This window comes from Micromys minutus (genome assembly GCF_963924665.1).
Source record: "Micromys minutus genome assembly, chromosome: 1".
NCBI lineage: Eukaryota > Metazoa > Chordata > Mammalia > Rodentia > Muridae > Micromys > Micromys minutus.
The window spans coordinates 51,448,602-51,475,863 of record NC_137969.1 but is presented as its reverse complement, the minus strand read 5'-3'; the positions used below and the strand labels follow the sequence as shown (position 1 = coordinate 51,475,863).

Genomic DNA, 27,262 nt, shown 5'->3' with positions numbered 1-27,262 from the left:
ATAACCACCCACAATTCCAGTACCAGGGGATCTGGAATCTTCTGGCCATGTTGGGTACTGCATGCGCATGCAGGCAAAATGTCACCATACACAAAAAAATTAAAATAAAAAATTTAAAATACGTGACAAGACCTCATTTCTTCCCTCATAAAAATTCAAGAAGCCAAGCTTGGTAGTTCACAACTATAATCAATACTGTAGAGGGAATAAGACTGGGTGAGTTTGAAGCCAGCCTGTCTCAATAAAACAAAATTTGAACTGCTGGGTTTGCTGTCAGTTTTGCTGCCATATGTCAAGTCAAATCTGTAACAAATTCTAGTAAGCCCTACCCAAATAAAGTTCTCCACGCTGGCTAACATGCTTCTTCTTTCATACTTACCATCAGGATTATAATCACTTGTACCTTTACTTCTAGATCTCAGGTACTCACAAATTATATATGATATATTATTCATTTTTAACAGGGAATAAAGAAATAGTTATTGAATTAAGCCACTGTGGGTGTTACATGATCCTTTATCCAAAAAACAAACAAACAAAACAGGGGAAAAAAGAACCAGTTCAAGCATCATTTTTTAGGCCTCCTCTTTCAATATCTAGAAACCACTAGAATTATATGAAATAGATAGAAATGAGATAGGTTTTGTTGTTGTTTTAAAAAAAATAGATCCATATGGTGTTGGCAAGCACCTTTAATCCAAGCACTCCAGGGGCATGGGCAGAGACAGAGACAGAGGCAGAGAGATCTCTGAGTTTGACGCCAGCCTGTTCTACAGAGTGAGTTACAGGACAGCCAGGGCTACACAGAGAAGTCCTGTCTTCAAACAAATAAAACATGTCAAGATTGTAAACTTCAGTGGGAGTCTGATCTTCACTGTATATAAATGGCAAAGATTATATACTAGGTGTATGTATGTGTGTATTCATGCATGAGTGTGCACACACACGTGTGTGTGTATCTGCATGCATGTGTGTGTGAGACCATGTGTGTGTGTTCATGGATATAGACAGATATCAAAGAATGGAGCCATTTTTGAATCAGCAGAACAAAGCTAGTCTAGTTTCTTTTCCAGCATGTCCAGTCTTTAAATAATATTCTACTTTTCCTAACAAGGCAAGCTTCCAATATTTGACATTTAGAAAGTCATACAGGGAAAGGATTCCTTTCCAGTTCTAGGTATCAAATCAGATATGATAACAAAGATGTCTATTTGGACATTAGCTTGTTCTAAGGTAGAAATGCTATGCAATTTTATTTAAAGTTATACTCTTGGATTTGCTCAATATTTGCTATAAGAAGTGGCCACATGGTAGAAGGGAAGCAATGTTTCCCTGTTTTAAGATCAAATAAGCATCATAATAGAAGAGGGATTTACTACTGAGAGCTTTATACGCAACATTTATTTATATTAATTAAGCTAAAAGCAGCTTCCCCAGCCAATGCCTGTAAAATGTTGTACAAGCGCCCTCGGGTGGTTAACATACAGAATTACCAAAAAACATGTTCCATTAAGTTGGTGGAATCATCTTCAGCAATTTCTGAAACTCCAGCCTGGGATCGAAGAATGGTCATGATGTCATTAGACAAACCTTTAAAACCATTCTGCAAACAAATATTTGCTGTTTCTTGCCACTTTTCTAAGGAGCAAAAACTATCATTCATCACAAGGTGCTCGATCATATCTGGGGAAAAAATACAGTATTGCGTTACAGAATTTCCTAGTAACCTGATAATTCTTCAAAGATGAAGAGACATCAGCGCAACATAGTTACTCTCAAGCCCAGCCTTGGACCTATACTTTTCATGCCATGATAAGTACAGTGCTTACACGGTCCTGAGTGTTGATGTATCAACCCTGGACCATCATTTGCCTTCCATGCTTCCCACTCATCTCCTTTGTATAAGGTAGCTTTGCTGAAGGCTGTAAGGCGGGGAGCTCAGAAAATGAAGAGCACAACCCCTTTTTCTTAAAGGTACGAGGCTGCTCTAAACCACCATCGAAGGCTGGGAGCCTTGTGCTTGAGTTTTCGAGATACCTTAAACAGCTTCATAAATGCTTTAGTAGTGTTGCCCAACTTCTTAGCAAACCTTAACCTTTTCTCTAAATAGAGACTGTTCTATGTAGTTAGTATCTATTATCAATATTTTCCTAAAGGAAAAGAAATGGTTTGCTTTTAAAGAAATCTAATATGATTTACTTTTGGAAGACAATTGATAGTAAATCTCTTTAGTATTTGTTTATTAGTTTTTTGTTTATTGATTCGCTTTGTGTATGAGAGGACATATATGCTGTTGTAGATATATGGTCACCAAAGTATACACAAGTGAAATCTTTAAGAACCACCAATTGGGCTAGAGAGATGGCTCAGTGGTTAAATGCACTGACAGCTCTTCCAGAGGTCCTTAACTACTTATACATTACAGAATGTCTTACCTCACCCTGAATACTTATGAATACACTGTACCTGTCTTCAGACATACCAAATGAGGGCATTAGATCTCCTGTGGTTGCTGAGATTTGAACTCGGGACCTCTGGAAGAGCAGTCAGTGCTCTTAACCACTGAGCCACTACTCCAATCCTACAACTTTGTTAAGAAAGACTTTTCTTTGGTTACTATCCTCACTACTTTTTTATTTTGAACACAATTGTTATTTTCCTATCAAGTATTTTAGTTACTACTTGTAATGATAAATTCAGAATATTATATTCCTCAATATATTTTCAGGTAATTTACTATTCTTTCTTTGACTTCAGACAACAATTTGAAAACTTATCTGCTTAGGCTTCCATATTAAATTAATGAAAGGTGAATCGTAAAATTTAAATAGCTCCTCAATGTCACTGCAAAGTTACATTAAGATAAACTATCATATAAAAATATGCATATAATAGATTTTGAAATTAAATGATGTAAGGTTTATAGTTAATTACAATTTAAATACATATAAAATGATTGCTAACTTATATGGTCACTTACATTCTTATAAGAGTGTTGCCTCTTGCAATCAATGACTATAGCATTCTCACTAGGCTTAGTCAAAATTTTTCATTCTCATTTCTTCAACAAACATATCCCATGGCCAACAGACTTACTAACATGGTAATTTTTACATTTACAAACTTCTAATGTTAACTCTGGAGAATTTGGGCTAGGTTAATCATCCTGAACTTCATAAATAACTCATCACTATCTCTCTCACCACACTGTGCTTACTCACCTGTGGTGATTGTTCTGGAAATACCTCTTGCCTTCAAGGAGAATGAACAATCCAAAGCTGGGACCGTTCTCGGCCTATCTCCTAGCAGAAGTCTCTTTCATTCCCGAGTGTGGTGTGCACACACTTACCTTTATCACCTTTACTGACTTCCTGAAGTAGCCTTATGCCAACCTTTTTCATATCCACAGAAAACAGATGGAGTACAGTAAGCCCAAAAGATAAGAATGGTGGTTTCCCGTTCTTTTCTTGAGTAAGACTTGTAATTAAGTCAATTTGGGGACATGCTGTTATTAGCTGTATTAGGTCATCTGCGAGTGAAAATGGAACAGGTCTCACTCTCCTGATGTGTGAGCACCTATATATGCTGACAGTCTGCATTCTTTCCCATGCCTCTAAATCTCACTTCAATTCCAATCTAAACTCAACAGTATTCTCTTCAACTTTAACCAAAATAAGAAGCAAGAAAGGACAACTCAGAACAAGGAGCATCAGGGAATATGTGCTAAATACTATTCAGGAACAGAGTTGTGTTGTATTGAACACATGGGTTAACAGTCACTTCATGTTTGTAACTGTTTTCATGTCTGAAAAGTACTAGAGTTGGGGAGAATTTGTAAGATTTTATCTAACATTAAGCTGAGTTTTTCTTGTGGTTGTTTTTTAAAACATTATTAACTTGTGTGTGCATATATGTGGATGTCTGTATGCCTTGTTGCTCGCATACACACCAACTTCTAGAGAGTATAATTTCATCTTTATTTTTGTATTGCACAGAAAATAGAATTCAGTCATAATTTCCTTAAAAGTATCAAGTATTTGAAAGTTCAAAACTGAAAAATTTGAGAAGCAGTTGATAAAGTTGCCCATGATAACACATGTCAGGTTGGAAGAAAGAGAATTGTGAATTTGAGGCCCTGATCTACAAGTAAGAGTCTGTTTTTAAGTAATAAATCAAAGTAGTTGTGCTTTTAAATTGTTTGTTTATGTCTGTGCACTGTTAGACAGGCGAGACCAGAAGACAAGGGAGAGTTAGTTCTTCCCTTTCACCTAGGGACTGAACTCAGATCGTCAGTGGTTCAGGCAAGCCCAATGTAACTATTCAAAGTAGTTAGAAGTTGACAGCATACAATTATTTTTATTACTTATTTTAGGTGGGGGTGGGGGAGGCAACTTGGTGCTGGTGACAACAGAGGCCACTAGGAGTGACCCTGCAGGAAGGAGTCAGCTGTCCACGCTTCCATCCAGTCCAGCCCACGGGCGCTTCTTCACCCACTCCGTCGTCCTGATGTGCCAACATTTTACCATTTTTAACCCCAGAAAAGGAAGTTCATATGTTTAATATGCTCTCTAAACACTGAACTACCCAAAACAACAATTACAGTTGTATATTTATAAATCTCATATTCATTTCCTAAATTTTTTCTTTTCTTCTCCCTTCCTTCTTTCCTTCCTTCCTTCCTTCCTTCCTTCCTTCCTTCCTTCCTTCCTTCCTTGTTTTGTTTTTGTTTTTCAAGAAAGGATATCCCTGTATAGTCCCAGGCTCTCCTGAAACATACTCTGCAAATCAGGCTGACCCAGAATTTGGGGCCCTACCTGCCTCTGCCTCCTGAGTGCTGCCCAGCTAATTTTTCAATTTTTCAACATAAGATACTCTTTCTAGGCCACAAGAAGTAATTTTCAAAATAAATTCTAGGTCTTTTGTGAACTATTATAAATATAATTTGTATCTAAAAGCAATACAGGGTAATCTAGTTTTTACTGAACAAATATATTGTGTGCCAGGAGCTAACAGATAGTAATGAACTAACTTTGTTACTCAGAATTAGTGATATATTACCATATTTATATTACCAGTAAGAAAACAGGTTTAGAGATGTTCATTTTCTCTGAATTACATGATATAATATAAAATGGTCTACCTGGTACCCAATATTCACACCTTTCCCCATCTATTATTAATTGTACCTGTGTTAATGTATATATGAACACATGCACATACATACATATAAAGGAAAAGGAGGTTAAGAGAGAAGACAGGAGAAGGAAGTATAGAATGTTATTCTACATCAATTATATCAAACTATTAAGCAGACACATAAAATATTTTCTTAGAAAAGTAACACGTTTATGGTTTAAATCACTTATCTTGAGTTTTAACATCTAAAGTTAACCCATCTCTCTCTATTACACTCAATAGCTATTCAACTTCTCTCTTATAAGTTGATTTCTTTGACAATATTACCTGCAAAATTTTTTAACTAGAAATTCCAAATCTAACCCACTCTCCTTGCTAACTATCTAAGCAGAATATAGTCATATTTCACATCTAAACGCTAATGTTCTTTCACATGGAAAATTAGTACAGAAACTGAATCTGTGTTCTTAGTTAATAATATAATACATAATTTACTCAGCATATTTTAGTAGAGTTGTCCTACTATGCCAGGCTGCTGTTACTGTATAACTACTGGAGAATGTCCCTTTGTGCCTTATCCTCTCTGGGAAAACACACACCGTTTCTGTCTATAAAGAAGGGATTATAACAAAAGTTACATCAGATTCAACAAAATGATTAAGTGCAAATGCACAAGAGCAGCTATTGCTCTGATCGCTATGTCAGGTATGATGTATCAATGGATGACGACATTAAGAACATTGAAATACATATGCCTTAAGTAAACATCAATTCACTACTTGAAAAATGATCAAATTCAACAGCCACAAATATTTTTTGTTCTTGGGAAATATGGCTTAAAATTGCTATGTTTTGATCTGGTTTGCAACTTCTTCATTTATTTCTTTTTTATATTTACTCATTTGGTTTTTTTGGTATAACTTCTTAGATTAAACAAACAGCCTAAAAATGAAGATTGGCTTATGCCTGAGGAATGGGGACTGTCAGGAGTTCCATAAGCTCACTCTGTTGAGATTCTCATTAAGATGTCAGGCCATTGAACTAGGATCAGTCCACTGTGTCAGGCCATTGAACTAGGATTAGTCAACTGTGTCAGGCCATTGAACTAGGGTCAGTCCACTGTGTCAGGCCATTGAATTAGGGTCAGTCCACTGTGTCAGGCCATTGAACTAGGGTCAGTCCACTGTGTCAGGCCATTGAACTAGGGTCAGTCCACTGTGTCAGGCCATTGAACTAGGGTCAGTCCACTGTGTCAGGCCATTGAACTAGGGTCAGTCCACTGTGTCAGGCCATTGAACTAGGGTCAGTCCACTGTGTCAGGCCATTGAACTAGGGTCAGTCCACTGTGTCAGGCCATTGAACTAGGGTCAGTCCACTGTGTCAGGCCATTGAACTAGGGTCAGTCCACTGTGTCAGGCCATTGAACTAGGGTCAGTCCACTGTGTCAGGCCATTGAACTAGGGTCAGTCCACTGTGTCAGGCCATTGAACTAGGGTCAGTCCACTGTGTCAGGCCATTGAACTAGGGTCAGTCAACTGTGTCAGGCCATTGAACTAGGGACAATCAACTGTTTACAGTTCTCTCAAATCACATCCCATTACAAGCTACGTATTCAAAATTCTGAAATGAGAATTACTAATACTTCATTTATAATTGTTATAATGCACATATGCAGTGTATATATTGTTATGTATAAAATTTAGTTATTTTTTAAATCCTTTATGTAGTATGGCCTATCATATTTACTTCAGTAAATTTGTCTTTAATGTGACATAATTCTAGTAATAGCCACATATTAAATGTTTCTTTTGAGAGAATGCATGTGTATTATGAAATTCAATCAACTCTATCTTATTTTTATGAAAATTTACAAAGAAAATCTCCTATCAATATGTATAAAAGTGTTTTATAAGCTAAGCTTCAAACAATGCCAGCTCCTGTGAGTGATTACCAGAGTGAAGTATATTTAGTAACTAGGCTTTTTACTTACCAGTGTCAATGTCCTTGGACTGCTGTACAAGTTCCATAGCCTCATGAATCTGACCCTGTCTACACAGACAAAGAAGAGCTTTCTTGTGTAGCCCACATTCACTGTAGATCATCTGAGCTAATGCCAAACATCTGGACTTGTGGTATGTGTGCTGCTCTCCATAAGCAACAATAATATCGCCAGCCTTCTCAGAAAATGTCACCCTGAAGCAAGGAGATCATTAAAGCATGTCAGAGAACTGTTGATGAGTGGCTGAGACTGAACTATCTGAACATTCATGACTGTAAATGGATTATAAGTAACCTATAGACTGTAAGCAAATAAGCAATTGATAATGTGGTGGAAATTAAACACATTTGAGATTGGCAAAACCAAAAACAATTCTCTTTTGGGTAAATAATTCTGGAAAAATTGAAATAAAATGTTTTACTGTCTATAAGCAAGACTCTCCTGCAAAGACCGACAGAATTCAAACTGCTGAATAAGGAAGGTCCGCATGCAACTGGGGATCTCAGTGTTCTCATAAGTTACCTAGAGTCTGTCTAAATTCTGAAGAATGTACCTATGTTTTTAGACGTTGGCAAAAGCTAGTGGGAACAATCTCGGTTAATTAATTAGATCTTGCAAGCATTCATACTAAAAGGAAAGTCACATCTTCCTGTGTAAGGTGGTTCTAAAGTTTTACTTTAACCAGGTATCTGTGTTGATTGACTCTAAAGTCATCATCCCCAATTAGTTTTTGATCTATCAATAAAGTTTCCAGTAGCCAATAGCTGAGCATGGGGCAAGACACTGAGAATTGCACAGGTAGGACACAGTGAGAGAAGAGAAAGGGCCAAAGTAGACAGGGAGAAAAGCCAACCAACAATGTGATATTTTGGGTAAGTGGCCACTGGTCACTTTCCCAACTGGGCTTGGGGTAACAGGGGAAGATACAGGAGTGCCCAGTCATTGAGTTAGCCAAGGCATTTTAAGAATAACCGGTGTGTGTGTGTGTGTGTGTGTGTGTGTGTGTGTGTTCAATTCTTGGATCTAAGATAGCTCCTGGGAGGCAGGACAAGCCAAACACAAAGCAGTGTAGAAAAAAACTCCCACTACATCTCGCCATCATATCCTTTGTTTTCCTGGAGTTCTCTTGCGTGCACCCTCTACTCCAGCACCGGGCTGGAGTATGACAGCTTCTATTAGTTTACATTTGTTATAGATAATAAGAAGCAAGATTTGTGTGTGGGGTGGGAGATACAGTTACCCACTAGGAGAAACTGAGGAAACAGTTCTTTCCAAACAGTTGAACTGAATCACCTCATTTGATACAATATTTACATGTACCTGTTTATACTCAATGACCGTGAACCAACCACCTGTGCTCCTGCAGTAATGGCACTCAGAAATTTACTTAATGGCTGCAAAATAGCAGGGCTCACATAATAGTGGTGTTTTCATACATCTAAGAAAATGCTGCTAACATTAAAATGAAATTCTGATATCTCTACAGAATTGGACATGCAGTAAATATGAACTCTTCATTGGAGTGAAAAGTGGAGAGGTTCAAAATCAGAAGGCTTGTTTTTTCTTTTTAAACCAACCAAGCTGGTAGACATGAAAGGCTGGGTCCTTTCCTCAAGGTGGAGCAGTTCCAAGCATGGTTTGTCTGGGAAATGTGGCTTCAAGAGAGGCCAGCTGCTGGCTTAAATGTTCCTCAATGTAACCATGAGGGGCATTGCTCCTCCTCCATATATACCTCCTAGTTTATGGCACATGTGTCATCGTCTATCTGGAATCTGGTTCTTTGCCTTTTCTCTCCCAAGAAGTATGCTACTGACAAATCCTTCTGTGTCCAAGTCATTCAACTTACATTTGGTGCTAGCTTGCCATATTTTATTTGTGAACTTCAGTTAACTGACTTTTAATCTGAGTTTTCTGTGTGACTGGGTCTTCTTAGATAGTTTCTAATTAATTTCAACACAGAACTGAAGTAAATCCTAAAATACAGCATTAGTAACAAACCATTAGCTGAATATAGTATCATAAACCTAAAATCCCAGCATGTTTAAAAAAAGACTGAGGCAGAGGAATTAAACCTTGAGGATTGCCTAGGCCACAGTGAGAAAGTCTAGCTCCCAGACAACAACAACTGACTATTATAAGTCAGAAGAAAACAACCATATTAACTACATGTTGAAATTAAGTTAGCAGCTTAATTTGGCTTACTTTTCCTGGGTGACCCAGTGGGTAACTAAATCAAGTCGTTCCTCAGATAATCCACATTTGATTCCCTCCACGGTTAGTTCAGCATTAATAGGATGTTTGAAAGCTTGGCTGGTGCTAAATATAGCCTCAAAAAACAAGAGTAATGGGAGAGGCTTTCCTCTAATTTTTCCAATAGCTACAAAAAGAAAAAAATAAGAATGAGAAGTTTGAGTCAAATACATTAAGAATTATTTGCCTTTTGTATTTCATATTACTTTTAATTTCTTTGTGTTTTCCAAACCTTTAACAATTGATACAAAATGAATTCTACATCTTTTATAATAGTATCACTATGTAGGCCACATAAGGATGAAGACAGAGACTATGGTGATTTGTCAGCAAGCCAAAGGATGCCGAAAATTGCTGCGAGCCAACAGAAGCTCAGATATCTCCTAGTTAATAGAAGGCAACGCATGCTTGTAATCTAAACAACTATCAGTGGCTGGAGAGGCTAGACACCTTAAAGGAGAACCTACTGTGGTGGTTTGAATATGCTTGGTCCATAAAAAATAGTACTGTTAAAAAGTGTGGCTTAGTTGGAGAAAGTATGTCACTGTGGGGGTGGACTTAGCACAGGTCTCCTCCTATGCTAAAGCTCAACCCACTGTGGAAGAGAGCTTCCTCCTGACTGCCTGAGGATGCCATTCTCTCCTGGTTGCCTTTAGATCAAGATGCAGAACTCTCAGCTCCTTATTCAGCAACATTTCTGCCTCCTATGTTGATGATGGACTAAACTTCTGAAATTGCAAACCAGACCTGATTAAATAGTTGCTTTCATAAGAGTTGCCTTGGAAGACTTGCAGTTGAAGATGGAGTAAAGAGTAAAGGCATTTTCTGGTAACACACACACACACACACACACACACAAAGAAAAAGAAAAAAAAAAGAAAAAAAAGAAGAAAAAAGAGTTGCTTTGGTCATAATGTCTCTTCATAACAATGAAAGCCCTAACTAAGACAGAAGTTGGTACCTAGGATTCAGGTATGGATGTGATGCCTTGACCATATTTTTATTTAGAGAAATGTAGATTTTGAAACTGGATTTGAAAAGCCATGGAATGCTTTCAGTGGGACTTAAAGGGCCATCCTGGTAGGAACATGCAAGACATTGGTGCTGAGGGTGATTTCTACTCTGGAGATCATTCTTATAAAGTTTTGGGTGAAGAATGTTGCTTCTTTTTGCCCTTGTCTGAACACTATGCCTGAAGCTAAGGTAAAGAGATTTTGATTAACTGCATTGACAAAGAAAGTCCTCAAAAAGACCAGCATAGACTTTGTCCTCTGGTTTTCCCTCATGAAGAGCATTTTGATCAAGCATAGCATACTTAGAAAGGAAAAAAAGTACAAAATGTATGGTTTAAAGAGTAAAAGGGAACCAGAAAGTGGAATGAAGCTAAATCCTGTGTTCAAAGGAGATAAACAGATTAAGAAACTGGTTATCTCAGGGTGATCCCACCCAGCTAGACTCATACATTTGCAGTTGTATGAGAATTTTACCATGTTAGGGTTTTTTTTTTTTTTTTCATTTTTTATTGGATATTCTCTGTATTTACACTTCAAATGCTATCTCCTTTCTCCTCACTCTCATGCCCCCTCCCACTCCATGTTCTTCCAAGAAAGTGCTCCCTCTCCCAACCACCCTCTCCAACTCAGTGCCTTGGCATTCCCCTACACTAGGAAAAATGAGCCTTCACTGGACCAAAGGCCTCTTCTCCCATTGATGCAGGATAATACTATTCTCTGCTACATATGTAACTGGAGCCATGGGTTTTTCAATGTGCCCACTGGTTGGTACTTTAGTCCCTGGGAATTCTGGAAGGTTTGGTTGGTTGATAATGCTGTTCTTCCCATGGGGTAGTAAACCCTTTCAGCTACTTCGGTCCTTTCTTTAGCTCTTTCATTGGGGTCCTCCTGTTCAGTCCAATGGTTAGCTGCAAGCATCATCAACTGTATCTGTATGATTCTGGCAGAGTCTCTAATGAGGCATCCATATCTGGTTCCTGCCAGTAAGCGCTTCTTGGAATCAGCAATAGTACTATGGGGTGGAATGAATGATCTTTTTTTTCAATCCCTGATCTTCTATTTGACCCTGTATTTCACCCCATGAGTGTTTTGTTCTCCTGTCTAAGAAGGATTGAGGCATCCACATTCTACCCTTCCTTCTTTTTGAGTTTCATAAGATCTGTGAATTGTTTCTTGGGTATTCAGAGCTTTTGAAGGCTAGTATCTGCTTATCGGTGAGTGCATACCATGTGTGTTCTTTGGTGATTCAGGTACATCAGATAGTTTCTAGTTCCATCCGTTTGCCTAGTCATTGTTTTTAATAGCTGATTAGTACACCATTGTGTAAATGTACAACAATTTCTATATCCATTCCTCTGTTGAAGGACATCTGGGTTCTTTTTGGCTTCTGGCTATTATAAATAAGGCTGCTATGAACATGGTGGAACATGTGTCCTTGTTAGATGTTGGAACTTCTTTTGGGTATATGCCCAGGAGTGATATAGTTGGGTCATCAAGTAGTACTATGTCCAATTTTCTGATTTCCAGCTTACAATCCCACCAAAAGTGGAGGAGTGTTCCTCTTTCTCCACATCCTCACCAGCATCTACTATCACCTCAGTTTTTGATCTTAGCCATTCTGATTGGTGTGAAGTGAAATCTCAGGGATGTTTTGATTTTCATTTCTCTAATGATTAGGGACGTTGAGCATTTCTTTAGGTTGAGAATTCTTTGTTTTGCTCTATACCCCATTTTTTAATAGGATTATTTGATTTTCTAGAGTCTAACTTCTTGAGTTGTTTGTATATATTGGATACTAGCCCTCAGATGTAGGATTGGTAAAGATCTTTTCCCAATCTGTTGGTTGCCATTTTGCCCTTTTGACAGTGTTCTGTGCTTTATAGAAGCTTTGCAATTTCATGAGGTCCCATTTGTCGATTATTGATCTTAGAGCATAAGCCGTTGGTGTTCTGTTCAGAAAAAATTTCCCTGTGCCTATGTGTTCTAAGCTCTTCCCCACTTTCTGTTCTATTAGTTTCAGTGTACCAGGTTTTATGTGGAGCTCTTTGATTCATTTGAACTTGAGCTTTGTACAAGGAGATAAGAATGAAACAATTTGCATTCTTCTGCATGCTGACTGCCAGTTGAACCAGCACCATTTGTTGAAGATGCTGTCCTTTTCCCATTGAATGTCTTTAGCGCCTTTGTGAAAGATCAAGTGACCATAGGTGATCAATGACCATAGGTGTGTGGGCTCATTTCTAAGTCTTCGATTCTATTCCATTGATCTACCTACTTGTCTCTGTACCAATACCACACGGTTTTTTGTTTGTTTGTTTGTTTGTTTTTTTATCACAACTGATATGTAATACAGCTTGAGGTTAGGGATGATGATTCCCCCAGAAGTTCTTTTATTGTTGAGAATAGTTTTCAATATCCTGGGTTTTTTGTTATTCTAAATGAATGTGTAAATTGCTCTTTCTAAGTCTGTGAAGAATTGAGTTGGAATTTTGATGGGGATTGCATTGACTCTGTAGAGATTGCTTTTGGAAAGATAGCCATTTTTATTATGTTGATCCTTCCAATCCATGAGCATGGAAGATCTTTCCACCTTCTGAGGTCTTTGATTTCTTTCTTCAGAGACTTTAAGTTCTTATCATACAGATCTTTCACTTGCTTGGTTAGGGTCACATCAAGGTCTGTAATACTGTTTGTGACTATTGTGACACAATATTTCTTCTCTAATTTCTTTCACAGTCTGTTTATCCTTTGCTTTGAGGAAGGCTACTGATTTGTTTGAGTTAATTTTATATCCAGCCACTTTGCTGAAGTTGTTTATCAGCTGTAAGAGTTCTCTGGTGGAATTTTTTGGGTCACTTAAGTATACTATCACATTATCTGCAAATAATGATATTTTGACTTATTTTTCCCCCATTTGTACACCTTTGACCTCTTTAAGCTCTCTGATTGCTCTTGCTAGTCCTTCCAGTACTATAGTGAATTGGTAGGGAGAGAGTGGGTAGCCTTGTCTAGTCCCTTTTTTTAGTGGGATTGCTTCAAGTTTCTCACCATTTAGTTTGATGTTGTCTTATAGACATTGCAGGGAAGCTGGATCCATGGAATGTTAAAGTACAGAGGATCAATGGCTTTTGAGAGAGAATCACTTTCCACCTAGGATGAGCTAGCTCTTTGCTAGGTGGATTCATTGTGTGTGTGTGTGTGTGTGTGTGTGTGTGTGTGAGAGAGAGAGAGAGAGAGAGAGAGAGAGAGAGAGAGAGAGAGAGTACATGCACCTGTGAGCACATGTGCATATAACAATAATAAAAAAATAGGTCATGAATTTGAGAGGAAGTGGGGGGATGTGGGGGGGAGTTAAAGAAGGGAGAAGGTGGAGTGGAAAGGATAAAACTATTTCCTGTATTCATGTTTAAAATTCTTTAAACTCTTTAAAGTTAAGAAGCCATCTGAAGCACTACTTCTTGAATCAGCACAGTGTAAAGATAGAAGTCTCTAGCAAAGACAAGCTCTAAAAAGCAAAGACTAAATTAGTCAACATGGCCACAATCTGGACACACTGAAGCCAGCTATTACTACAGCAATTGAGCAAGACCTTTCCTGCCCATTACAATGGCATACCCAAATACTTAGAAGGCAAATACAAGAATAAAGACATAAACTTGGGTCCTCAACCTTGGTGGCAAAGTCTTACTTGCTGAGCTGCTTCATCAGTGTTACTGTATTTTTTTGATGTCTTAGTGAAAACTAACTGACCATCATTATGTTTGGCTTATCTGTGGTCTCTATTCAATTTCACAGGCCTGTGGGGCTGGGTTAAGCTGTTTTGCAGTATTAGGAATTGAATAGGGCCTGTCACATACTAAGCAAGCACTCCACCACTTAGCTATATCCCAAGCCTGTTTTAATTTTGAAACAGGAGTAATACGAAGTTGCCTAGTGTTGTAGGATATTTGATCACACTGTGAACCCTGACATTGTTATTTACTAAAATAAATAAATAAATAAATAAATAAATAAATAAATAAATAAATAAATAAACCTGTTTCTAGTTGTGGTGTGGTTCAACCTTAGCACACACCTTTAATCCCTCTGGCTAGACTACAGACATGTCCTTAGTACACCTTTAATCCCAAACAATGAAGGTAAAAAGTTAGATTTGTAGAAGGAAGCACCTATGTTTAAAAGCGATGTCTAATTGAGAGGCAGACAAAGTAATAAATCAGAGAAAGATCTGAAAGAATAGGATATGCAAAGCTCTCATGAGAACAAAGAGGAAAGGAAGTTAAGAGAACAGTGCAGAGAGAAAAAAGGAAGGAAAGAGGAGGCAATTTTACTAAGAGCAGAGGAGAAATAATCGTTGTTGGAGGAAAAGGAGTCAAAGGAGGAGTCCTTTATTATTATTATTATTATTATTATTATTATTATTATTATTATTATTATTATTATTATTATTTTGTGGACAAGGCTGGCCTAAACTCCCAGAAACCTGACACTTACATCGATCTTTCAAGTGTTTCTTTCAACACTCAGCTAGAGAACTCTTCTCCTCCCATCGAGAGAGTGGTACAGAGAGAAGTGTAGAGAGAAAAGAAGCTAGACACCGGTGAAAATGGAATGAGCCAGAGAATGAGAAGAATCAGAAGATTAGAACATATTTTCCAAAGTTGGTCTGAGGCCAAGCAGAGAAACTCAGGAAGAAGACAGAGAGAAGGGGCAGGGGTACGCTAGATTCAGTCAGCTTGGAGAGGAGTTTGAGCCAGAACAGCTGAGTCGACCATCCAGCCAGAGTTCAGAAAGAGCTAGAAAGGGGTTGTTCAGCAGCAAATCTGAGACACTGAAAACATTCTAGGGCTAGACAGGATTGCACAGAGGCTAGAAGCTTCCAGGACTATGTCTAGGTTAGCAGACTGAGGCAAGAAGCCTCAGAGACAATTACTTCAAGTGAATAAAAGATACTTTTACAGCCTAGACCTTGAACCTGTGATTCTCTCACCTGACTCCTTAGTAGCTAAAATTATAGGCATCACAACCAGCGCTATCTGTTTTTTATTCTGGTAGGATACTGTTGTAATACTCTAAGTTCATAATATGATTTTAAGTTAGGATGTGTTATATTTCCAACTTCTTCTTGTCTCAATATTGATGTGGTTATTTGAGGCTTCATGCTTCTGTGCAAATTTAAGGATTCTTTAAATTTTTCTATGAAAATGCTATTAAATTATAAAGATTGGATTGAATCTTAACATTGCTTTTATTCTTGTTGTCTCAACAATATTCTTTTATTCTTCAAGCAGAAAATATCTTTTTAAAATATTTATTTATTTTATATATAAGTACCCAGTAGTAGACACACCAGAAGAGGGCATCAGATCTCATTACAGATGGTTGTGAGGCACCATGTGGTTGCTGGGATTTGAACTCAGGACCTTTGGAAGAGCAGTTAGTACTCATAACCACTGAGCCATTTCTCCAGCCCCCATCTTTCTTCTTTTTTGAAAACTTATTCCTTAATCTTTTTATTTACAGTCCAGACTTTATTCTCCTCCAGGTCCACCCTCAGACTGTTCCATATCCCACACCTCCTTTTCCCCCACCCCTGTCATATTTCCAAGAGGATGCTCCCCCTCCCCACACACACCCCGACTCTCTGGGGCCCCAACTCTCTTGAGGGTTAGGTGCATCTTCTCTGAGTCCAGACCCTGCAGTCCTCTGCTGTATGTAAGTTAGGGGCCGCATATCAGCTGGTATATGTTGCTTGGTTGTTGGCTCAGTGTCTGAGAAATCCTGGGGGTCCAGGTTAGTTGAGATTGCTGGTCTTCCTATAGGATCACTGTAGATTTGTTAAGGTGATATACAATTGGACATGAGAGAGATAGGCGGAAAAAGGTCTAGGAAGGTGGAAGAGGAGGAGAGGAGGAGGAGATTGGAGAAGGAATGAAGATGGAGGCAGATGTTTGTTTCTCTCGGCGCATCTCTAGCTTGATGAGTTTGTTATTATTATTTCTAAGGGTTTCTATGGGTATTTTTATCTCATATAGAAGGGCAGCTAATATCTTTGTCCATTGGTTGTAATCTTATCGTATAGAGGGTTTGTTGATTGAGAATATATAAACCTGCTTGATCATCTATCAGGCTTTGGAGTCATGTTTGTGCTGGGCAGTGGAGGAAAGGAACACACTGGGGCGGTCATATGTACCCAGGGCAGAAGTAGCAGGGCAGACAGAGTGAACCACCAGGGAAGGGAATCACGTGGACAGGTCGGCTTGAGAACCTTGTGATAGAGTCCTTGTGTTTGGAGCGGTTCCTAGGGAGTGAGACCATGGGGCTGATAGCAACAGAATCATTATTTAATATTTACCGCAACAGGTTGCCCTTAATACCTTTCTATTTATTTGCTTCTTTCTCAATTATTTATTTTCATCACTCAATATGTCAAATGACAGATGAATAAATTAAATATCTCTCTCCCGCTCCCCCCCTACTTACATGCACAAGTACAGAATAAATAAAAGGGAATATAGAAACCAACATCCCCATGAAGAGCTCTAGGTTTCAGGAGTTTGGGTGGTCTGGGATGAACTCCCATTCATCTTGAGTTGGCAGCATAGACAGAGTATATTTACTGGCTCGCAGACCCTGCAGGGCCTGGCTACGTGTCCCGGGGGTAGATCAGCTGGAAGGGAGCTGGAAGGGGAGGGTCACTTCTACAAATATTCTACTTTGTTATTTATTTATGGTTTCCTTTTCTATCTGCCAGTCCCATATCCCCTGATAATGAGACCCTGAACCCCTAATAATAATAATAATAAATAATACCACCACCTACTACCTGTTTTAATTATAGAAAAAGCTTACTTATGGTAACTGAAAGCAAATTAGTGGTTGAATGGAGTCTAGGAGGAGAGTCTGTAGACAGTAGCGGGTGTGAGGAATGGTAAGAGCATGAGAGAGCTTGTGGAGATGATGTCATGGGTATGTATATATGATAATGTGATGGGCATGTACATATGTCAATCTTAGCGAATTATATACTTTATACACAGTATTTGGGCTGGGCATGTATATTTGGTAGAGTATTTGTCTAGAATGTATAAAGTCCCCGTATTTCACACTCAGGATCATACCACCAAAATGTATAATTTATTTCATGATATGCCAATCTACCAAAAAAAAAAAGAGCTTTAAAAAGGCATATGGAACATGTTTGACCAAAAAGTTAATATTATAAAAACTGATGGTGAGTATATTGATACTGTTTCTTCATGCTTTCCCATGTATGGAATATATCAACATTTAATTCAGAAAAATCAAAAGAAACCCTAATATTACAACTAAGGAAATAACAAATAATAAATAGTATTTTCATTCTACAAGAAAAAAACATATAATTTGCACCGTCTCTCTCTCTCTCTCTCTCTCTCTCTGTCTCTCTCTCTCTCTCTCTGTCTCTCTTTCTCTCTTTCTCTCTCTCTCTCTCTCTCTCTCTGTGTGTGTGTGTGTGTATGTATGTATGTATTTCAGAGAGATTTACTTACCCTTAAATTTACTCATTGTACCAGTATTACGAAGAATTCTATTTGGACTGTTTGCTGCCAAACAAGCTGCTCTCTCATATTCTCCAAGGGAGATTAATTCATTGAACCTACAACCACAGCATTTTAAAACATATTACAGTGATACACAAAACCCAAATATTAGAAATTAAGTATAATGCAGTGAAAAACAAACAGCAATCTGACAAGTTACAACTAAATTCAGTGTTTCTCTAGGATTCCAGGGTTTGTTTTGAACTGCCTCAGGGTTAAATTCTCATCCTCTGAGGAACTTTGACTGTGACCCTGCACTCTGTCCTGTAAGCCTCACACAGAAAACTGAAAGTGAGTTGGTAGTGAGCTGGGGTTTCTTTCTCTTCTCACAGATCACCAGGAAAGAGCTATCTGCCTAGAAGCTAGACCTAGGAGAAATAACCCAACACACATGCAGCCCAGCTGCAGAACCAAGAGTTATTCCTGAGATACAAAAGCCAGTTCTGGTCTGTCAGGTATCAAATCTCCATCACCACAAGCAGAGATAATACTTCATATAAGCCTCAAGCAGAGATAATAGTTCACATAAGCCTCCTTCACACAGCAAAGCTCCCAAATTAGCCCTTAGGAAAAGAGGAGTCACACAGTGCCTCAAATGAATAAGGTGAAAAACAAACAAACAAACAAACAAAAAAAACAAAGTTAACACTGAGCAAATGTGTAAAATTTCGAATCTCAACAAAGGTTTTCTTATCAAGTGAAAACTGATAGCTGGAGTCTGGTGGAGAAATGGCTTGGTTTGTGAAGTGTTTGCCACTCAAACATGAGGACCCGAGCCCCGATACCCGCCACCCACGTACACCCTGGGGCACAGCACAGAGCTTCTCATCCTAGTACCGACAAGGCAGAGGATCCCTCAGGGTTCAGTGAAAGTTGGCAACCTGAGCTTGACCTTCAGAACCTGTAAAAAGAGGGTGCAAAAAGCTGACTCCACTAAGTTGTCCTTGAACCTGACTTGAGTGTGCTGGCATTTGCATGTGTGCACTTACATTAAATAAGTGAATTAAGCAGTAAGTAAGTAAATAAGATGAAGAAACAATTAGAGTGAAACTTAACCCTGACTTCTGGTCTGCATGATCATTTGCATCCAGTCACCTCTGTATACTTACACAAACAAACACAAAATATTAAAAACCATACTAAAATTGGGTTGGAGATGGTGTAGTGGTTAAAAACACATCTTACTCTTGCAGAAGCCTCACGCTGACGGCTGCCAGCATCTATACTGGATGGCTCTCAGTCACCTGTGACTCTAGTTCTGGGGATCTGACTTCCCTGGCATCTGTGGGCACCAAGATTCACATACGCATATTCATGTATGTCCATACTTAAAAATAATAAATATTTGGGGGTCTAGAGAGATGGCTTATCAGTTAAGAACACTGCTCAAACCCAGCACCCACATGGCAGCTCACACCTTCTGTATCTTTAGTTCAGAACCTCACACAGACATACATACAGGCAAAACACCAATGAACATAATGTAATAATAATAATATTTTAAAATAATACTAATTCTAAAAATCCTGCTAGAGTCAGGAAGATATACTGTGTAAGAAAACAAGGGTCTTTGGGGCTTTAAATTATCTGTACCCCTTTCTTTGTACCACAACAACAAACAAATCAAGCAATGAAATATTTAACACTTAAGAGCACAGATACATATGCTGATTATATGCCACCCTGGCAGTCTATAAATGAACTCTGATGGCAAATGCTTTAGAACATTTCACATCTGTCTCAGATAATACTTGTAGAGTACGCATGCATCTGCTCACGGCTCTCTGCCCTTGACTATGCATAAATTACTATCAGTTGCTGCAGGTTCCTAGTCTCTACAAGACCGTCTGTAATCTGGAATCATCAAGAATTCCTTCAAGTTGTACTCAAACTGCTATCCTCACTAACATCATAAAGTGTAATTAAAAATGAAAATAAATATTATCTATAGTAACAAGCAACTTAATATGTCATAGAATAAAAATAACTACAAAAAGGTTGAAGTAGCTAGGGTATTGTACAATTTTCTGAAAAAAATAATAACAATTTATGAAAAAAACAAATTTCTATTTTTTTTCTAAGTTGTCAACTAGAACAGAATTTTCAAACCACAAAAGACAAACCTGCAAGTCAGCAGTCAGGAGGGGCAGTAGGAGTTCAAGGCCATCCTGCATTCTGAAGTGAGGCTTTTTGGGTTGTGAGATGTTATCTCAAAATAACCAAGCAAACAAAAAGAAAGGCAAGAATAAAACCCACCCAAAACAAACAAAAGAACCCCAAATGCAAATGGTATTTGCCTTTCAATGTAGTAAAGCATAACTACAGCTTCTTTTGTCTTGTTCAGGTCATCTTCAAATAGCTCAGGGACGATGTTTTCATTACCTAAATATTGGAAGAACAATCCCTGGTGACGTATCGGCCTGTTTGGCGATAGAAAGTACGTATGTTTCGACCAACGTTGTGTTTTACTTTGATGTCACACAGTACCAACACTTTTCCAAAATGAGTCACTTCCCCTCCCCAGCCTCATGCTCAAGAATGAGAAATTCTTTCCCCTCTCTTCACAAAGTCATTTACATTTTGTGTGTGTTGGTGTTCTGTATGAATGTATGTCTGTATGGGGGTGTTACGCCCTGGAATTGGAGTTATAATTTTGAGCCACCATAGGGTGCTGAGAGCTGAACGTGGGTCCCCTGAAGCCAGTACCCTTAACTACTGAGCCATCTCTACCCCAAGTGTTAATCCCAGGCGGAGGAGAGCATATTGTTGCTCACATTTTAAAAACTAAGCCTAGGAAAAGCTTTAGCTCTGAGGGAAAGTGCATTCTACCGTTCCTGCTAATTAAAGATACAGATAAACTACCATAGACAGCTTTGGTTTTCCAAATTCTCTCCAGGACATCTTCAAATGGAATTCTCATGTTCTGCTTCATCCATGAAGTAAGTGTGTGTGAAATAACCTGCAGTCTTTGATGGCTGCAAAAGAGCATGCACAACACACTGAGCAGGGTCACATGATAGAGAGAGAGAGAGAGAGAGAGAGAGAGAGAGAGAGAGAGAGAGAATAGGCAAAGCCTTCAATACCTACAGTAACTAACATTCATACCGAAACTGCAGGTCTTTGTTCAGATTTTCAGCTATATCTCTCCGTTTTAGTAACACAATCATTTCCTCATCTAGATCGGCTTTCTTTTGGGCTGGTACATACATTGTTGACATGTCTTGCTTAAGTTTTATATATGTATCTTCAAGATGCTGCTTATGTTTATTGAGAGCTTCCAGACTGACAGAGTCTTGGAGAGTCATCCCTATGGGAAAACAAAACCCCTGAGTCTTATGTAGGAATGTAATTCAGAAACACTAAGAGGCATGTGTAGCTTACCGAACATAAATATCATTATCACAAAATTGTGATGCTAATAGGTTTGTTTTTTGTTTTTTACATCTTCTTCTTAGTTTATTATGGTACTGAGAACCCTAGCCTTATACAAAACAGGCAAATTCTCAAGCCTCTTCCGAGTTTTATATAGCATCCAGGATAATTTAATATAAACCAAAGCATCTAATGATTGGGGACCAGGTCAATGGATTTCTCTCACAGCACAGCTTCAATTACTCTCCAAGAGCTAATCCTGGGACAAGTTTATTTTTTCCAACACAAAAGTGATGCCTACCAAATCTTGAGATGTCTCTTTCTTACTCTTGAAATATTCTTTGTGTTCATAACACACACATACACACACACTCAGAGCCAAGTGTACTGGTACACACCTTTAATTACAGAACCAAGAGAGGAAAAATGGGCAGGCAGAGGCAGGTGGATTTTAGTGAGTTTAAGGTCAGCCTGGTCTACGTAGGAAGTTCCAAAACAGCCAGGTTACATAGAAAGAACCCATCTTAGAGAAAAATAAAAAGACAACTGCACAGGACTGGAGAGATGGTTCATTGGTTAAGAGAGTTGGTTCTACTAACAGAAGACTGGGTTCAATTTCTAGTACCCATAGGGTGTCTCACTTCAGTTACAGGGGATATGATGCCTTCTAACCGTTATGGGCACTGGGCATGCATGTGGTGCATAGACGTACATTTAAAACCAAACACCCATATGCATAAAAATAATAAAAAATAAAACATTTAAAAACAAGACACACATCCAAATTCACCCTCTCCAGAACTTCCCCACCCTCAGGATTAACCCTTTTAAACTTTAAGCATTCCCGCCCCATAACACTTGGCAGTTAGCCAATGTGTCATGTATTCTGTGCTTAACATTTATTATTTGGAATTTGCTAGTCACAATTTTGCATTTGAAAGTAACTCTACTATTACCAAATGCAAGAGGATTTAAAAACTTGGGTTGAAATTTTGTATCATAGAATTCACTACCTTAGAACACAGCCTTTTTAATATAGGCCAAATCTGTCTTTTTAAAGTTTCCATCTACCAGTTCTGTCTCTGGATGAACACTGAGCAAAAAACCTTTAAGTACTGGAGTTACTATCCTCAATTACTATCCTTAGTCTTATAAGTCACAATTTGTTCATCAAACTAATCTCTTTGAATTCCACACAAAGCCAGGATATTCACCATTTCTCAATTTCTCATGTCTTACATTAAAGACATGAAACCAGTAAACTGGAGCATCACCATGAATGACATTCAGCAAACTCAACACAGTACAGTTGTCAATGTTCCAGTGGTTCTCAGTCAGAATAACCAGAACTTCAGAGAACATCACCCACCGGACTCAATCACCAAGTGTCTGATATCATAAGTCTGAGATAAGAGCCACAAATTTGTGTGTGTGTGTGTGTGTGTGAGTGTTTGAATGTACATTGGCAGCAAGTGTGTATATATACCTGTGTGCTCATGCATGGTTTATAACAACTGTCTTCTTCAAGCCAATGAGCTCTGGGGTTCCATTTGTTATCACCAGTCTCTGTCCACCCCAGAACTGGATTACAGAGCAGGCAGGCACTGGCCTTTGCGTAGGAGAGGGGTTTGAACTTTGAGCTTGCACAGAAGGCACTTTACTGACTAATCTTACCAACGTCACAGATTTCCACTTCTAATAGTTCTCAAGTGATGTCAACATTAATGTGAGTGCTTCTGACTGTACGCCATGGGGACTGACCAGTTTGCAAGTCTTCACACCCTTCAGGATTTCCTGAACTTTGCTGTCCTGCGTATTTACTAGCACCCTGCCTAAAGTTGCTTGTCACCACACAACTGAAGGTATTCATATAATAGCATCTTATACTGGTTTGTGTGAGGGGTAGCCAACTGGACACAGTGGGGAATCACTCTGAAACAGAACTGTAAACGAGGGAATGCACCTGGGATAGGTTTCCAAAGCTGTCTGGAGGAAGCACAGAGCTTTACTTCTTTCTTGTCCAACTCCGTTCTCAGCTGCTTCATCTGATCTATTTGCAATTGAATTGATGTGGAATTACTTTCAATAATCCTCACTCTTAAAAAAAAAAAGGAAATGCTTTCATATGCTCGTCACAACCAAATTCTTGATTCATAATATAAAAAAAGCAGTCTAGATTTTTGTTTTATTTGGCTAATTATAATTTGAGCCATTATGAACTAAAAGTTTAGAAAACCCATACTCAGAAGCTAACACACCACAAAAGAAACAATTTCTTCTCAGATCTCCAATAAAAGCATATTGTAAACCCCATTGCAAATCAATAAACTTTAACCATAAGACACCATTTATTCAGTAACAACTGAAAAGGCATTTTTAGTTTTCCTTTCTTTCATTTCTTTCTTTCTTTCTTTTTCCTTTGGAAGGGTCTCATTATGTAGCTAAATTTGGCTTTGAATTTGTTATCTTATTCCTTCAGGCTCCCAAGTGGTGGATTACAGATATGAGCCACCATACTAGGCTTAACTAAGCTTTAAACAAACAAACAGTCATTTTGCTGGGGGCTAATGCAACAATTATTACACATTTGGTGACTTAAAGTAACATTTGTCTTCTCACTGTCCTGGAGGCCAGAAGCCAAAAGTATATTATTAGACCACACTGAAGTCAAGAGCCTAGCGTTTGGGAGGCTGAGGCAGAAGGATTGTTCTAAGTCTGAGGTAATCCAGAGCTACACAGTGAATCTAATTTTTAAAAATTGTTTTCAAGAAGAATTTTATTCTCCTTTGTGGGTTTCTGACTGCTGGAATCATGGGGTTATGTGCTGCCAGTCAGATGGAATCATGAACTTGCACCATCAAATCATCCATGCATGGAGTAACTTCCCTCCTTGTACGACATCATATGTACCTTCATAATACCAGAGAGATCGTAAAATCCTCAAGCAAAATTAATAGTTTTACTTGAAATATATAATAATTGGTAGAAGGGAATATAAAATATAGCTTAAAATAACATTTTAATTAAAGACAGGTATGGTATGGGTAACCTGCAACTTAAAGGCTGAAGGCCTTGAGCAAGACCAGCCTAGAAAATTTACAGCTAGCTTTGGTTAAAAAGTGACACCCTGTCTCAAAATAGTAGCATAACAAAAGCAGTGATTTTTAAAGAGACTCACTGATTATCTCCCAATAGCACGACAACCTTCTGGCTAGTTACTGACACACTCACTTTGCTTCAAGTTGGATCGCTCTTCTCTGGTGATACACCAATGCTGTAGGCTCTGCTGCCAAAACTTTAAGTTTTCCATGAAGATAAAAAGCAGTTCTTCGGCCTTTCTTTATTGTCTCAATAAAGGCATCATATTCTCTTTTGATTGAAGTAAGAACGGACTTGTATGCATTGACATGGTCTATTACCTGGAATATGATTTTTCTGTTTGTGGCACTGAACTTTTTGTTTTAAGATTTATTTATTTATTTTATGTATGTAGTACACTGTAGCTGTCTTCAGACACACTAGAAGATCCCATTACAGACGGTTGTGAACCACCATGTGGTTGTGTGATTTGAACTCAGGACCTCTGGAAGAACAGTCAGTGCTCCTAACCACTGAGCCATCTCTCCAGCTCAGCACTGGGCTTTTTAAACAGAAGATATGGTGATCAAAGCCTTCTAAATAGGCTATTTTTAGGTGAACCATAATTATTAATTAGACATATAAACATCTTACACCAAACTCAACATGAGTAGGCACTAAAAACAATAACCACAAAGCACATGCTCTCCTTGGGTCACTATGTAGATACTGTGATCCTAGATATAAGAAAGCCTTATATTTGGTAAGAATTCATACACGAGACATGAACTGATATAATACTAGGTCTACATTTCTCAACTGTAGACCTTTTCATTATGTATCATCTCTTAATCCTTTGAAATCTAGTCTCTTGACTTTATTTTCATATTACTTTGCATTACTTTTAATCATTTGAATGTGTGTCTGTGTATAGGTATGTGCACATACCTGCTGAAACCAGAGTTTTCAGATTCTCAGTTTTCAGAGCTGGAGTTACTTGTAGCTATGAACTACCTGATATGGATGCTAGAAATAACTTAGGTCCTCTGGAAGAGCACTTTTTCTCTTAACCACTGAGCAATCTCTCTGAGATACTGCAATCTGAACTCATTCACCTCCACTAGGAAAATCAGATTGGAATTCCTAATTGCATCTCTATTCTCAATATGTCAAAAACTGTGTAAACAGACCACATCACTACACAGTCATGGTTTCCAATAATATGTAAGCAAAGCATCTATCAGGAGGATAAGGAAGGAAAACAACAGTAGAAAGGTTAACAAAAAAGCCTGTGCCCTCAGAAAGGACACTTTCTATGCGGGGGTGAGGGGGTATGTGGAGGTGACACAGCATGTGCCCCTTTATTAGGGCTGTTTTCCCTTAATCTTGTATATTCATCACTCACACAAAAATTAATTATCAAAAAAATTTAAATAGGTTAAGAAACAAAACAGAAAAACTTTGTTTTTCAAATATTAATGATATTTGAATAGTAATAGGAATAGTAATCAATCCAAACTTTTCTCTTAAATCTGAAATTATGCTTGTTTTTTCCTGCTACATTTCTTCCCACAAGAGGCTCTTTGTTTGTTTGCTTTAGCTAAGCGGTATCTAAAGAAAGTTATCCCAGAAGAAATCCATTTTATCAAAAGTGATCTAGAGAGGTCATTAATCTGCAGCAAGTACTGGAAAAAGGTATATGAGGAACACAGTGCTCCTTATTTTTTGCCGTAGCCACACTGTCTACCTCAGACAGGACCCTTTCGTAAGAAAAAGTTTTCCATACTAAGAGCCCTGCTACTTGTTCCTGCTCATCTTTTATCTCATGTGCTCTAATAATCTAGTTCAGGTACATGCATGGCTGGTCAATACAACTGCAGTGACTCGGTGATCAAGGACCATGTCAGTGTGTTAGAAGACCCAGATCTCAACAGAACACCAAAGAATATTGTTCTGAATATACAGAAAAGCATTAAAATGTAGGATGCCAAGTAATACTACTGTATCTAGACCTCTAAAAGGGCTCAGATGCTTTAGATAAAATCTCATTCATTGACATTATGTCATAATGTTGTCCATGCTGACTGCCAACTCCTGGCCGTGACATATTTTCTAGCTTCAGCATCCCTCCCGGCTGGGATGACTGGCACGTGGCATTGCCCCTGGCTCAGGAGGTCTCAATTTACCATGCCATAATCACACCTAAACCAAGACTTTTCTGATACCACAAAGAAACCCAGAACATAAACTACTAGTTCTTGTTCACGATGCAAATTCTAGCAAATTAGCACCTTCACTTGAAATGCTAAAAATGATTATCAGAGGGTACAACCAAGTTACTGAAGAACAAAACAAAACAAAACAAAAACCTAACTGACTCTAACTAGCCTAACTAGCCATCAGGAAGTGTAAACTCTGCACTGGTGCTTTCCCTCTTCATCCTGAAATGAACAGAAATGGACGAACTTCTCCAAATAGCATACAGAAAGCAGTAGTCAGGCAGGCAGTAGCATTGCTGAGGTGGTAGTTAAACTACAGAACAAACAGCCTATTGGAGACGTGCTCTACTCAAGAGCATTATGGTACCTTGTCGAAAACGTTTCGGTATATGGTGTAGTATTCATCAGCAGGTCCTTCCTCGTTGCAACCCACTCTTTTGGTTTCTGTAATTATGTATCTTTGTATGCTTTCCAAAAACTCCTTGTCATGTCTACTAATGATAGGAGGGAGAACGGCATGTTTACTTATTCCTTGGACTGACATAGATCTTAATCTGTGAGCTTGTTCACGGAAGAAAAATTAAAATTTGACCTTCTTTTGCAAAAAAGCCA

The 27,262-nt window shown here is 38.3% G+C and overlaps 1 protein-coding gene across 3 annotated transcripts; it reads right to left on the bottom strand.

Annotated features, from left to right (window-relative positions):
• Positions 1-1,489: 1,489 nt before the first annotated feature.
• Positions 1,490-27,262, bottom strand: CLHC1 (clathrin heavy chain linker domain containing 1; the record flags this gene model as incomplete). Of its 3 annotated transcripts, none has more annotated exons than XM_080929217.1 (11): positions 1,490-1,683; positions 3,350-3,529; positions 7,127-7,329; positions 9,338-9,512; positions 17,931-18,037; positions 20,279-20,363; positions 20,844-20,956; positions 21,087-21,288; positions 23,317-23,450; positions 24,585-24,772; positions 27,018-27,262. In XM_080929217.1, 11 exons carry the CDS (start codon positions 27,192-27,194, stop codon positions 1,490-1,492), a joined length of 1,758 nt encoding a protein of 585 aa, XP_080785343.1. The 3 variants fall into 3 exon arrangements, with proteins under 3 accessions (XP_080785343.1, XP_080785341.1, XP_080785342.1); XM_080929215.1 differs by having other exon boundaries at positions 24,585-24,805; positions 27,018-27,194; XM_080929216.1 differs by lacking the exons at positions 20,279-20,363; positions 20,844-20,956 and having other exon boundaries at positions 3,359-3,529; positions 27,018-27,194.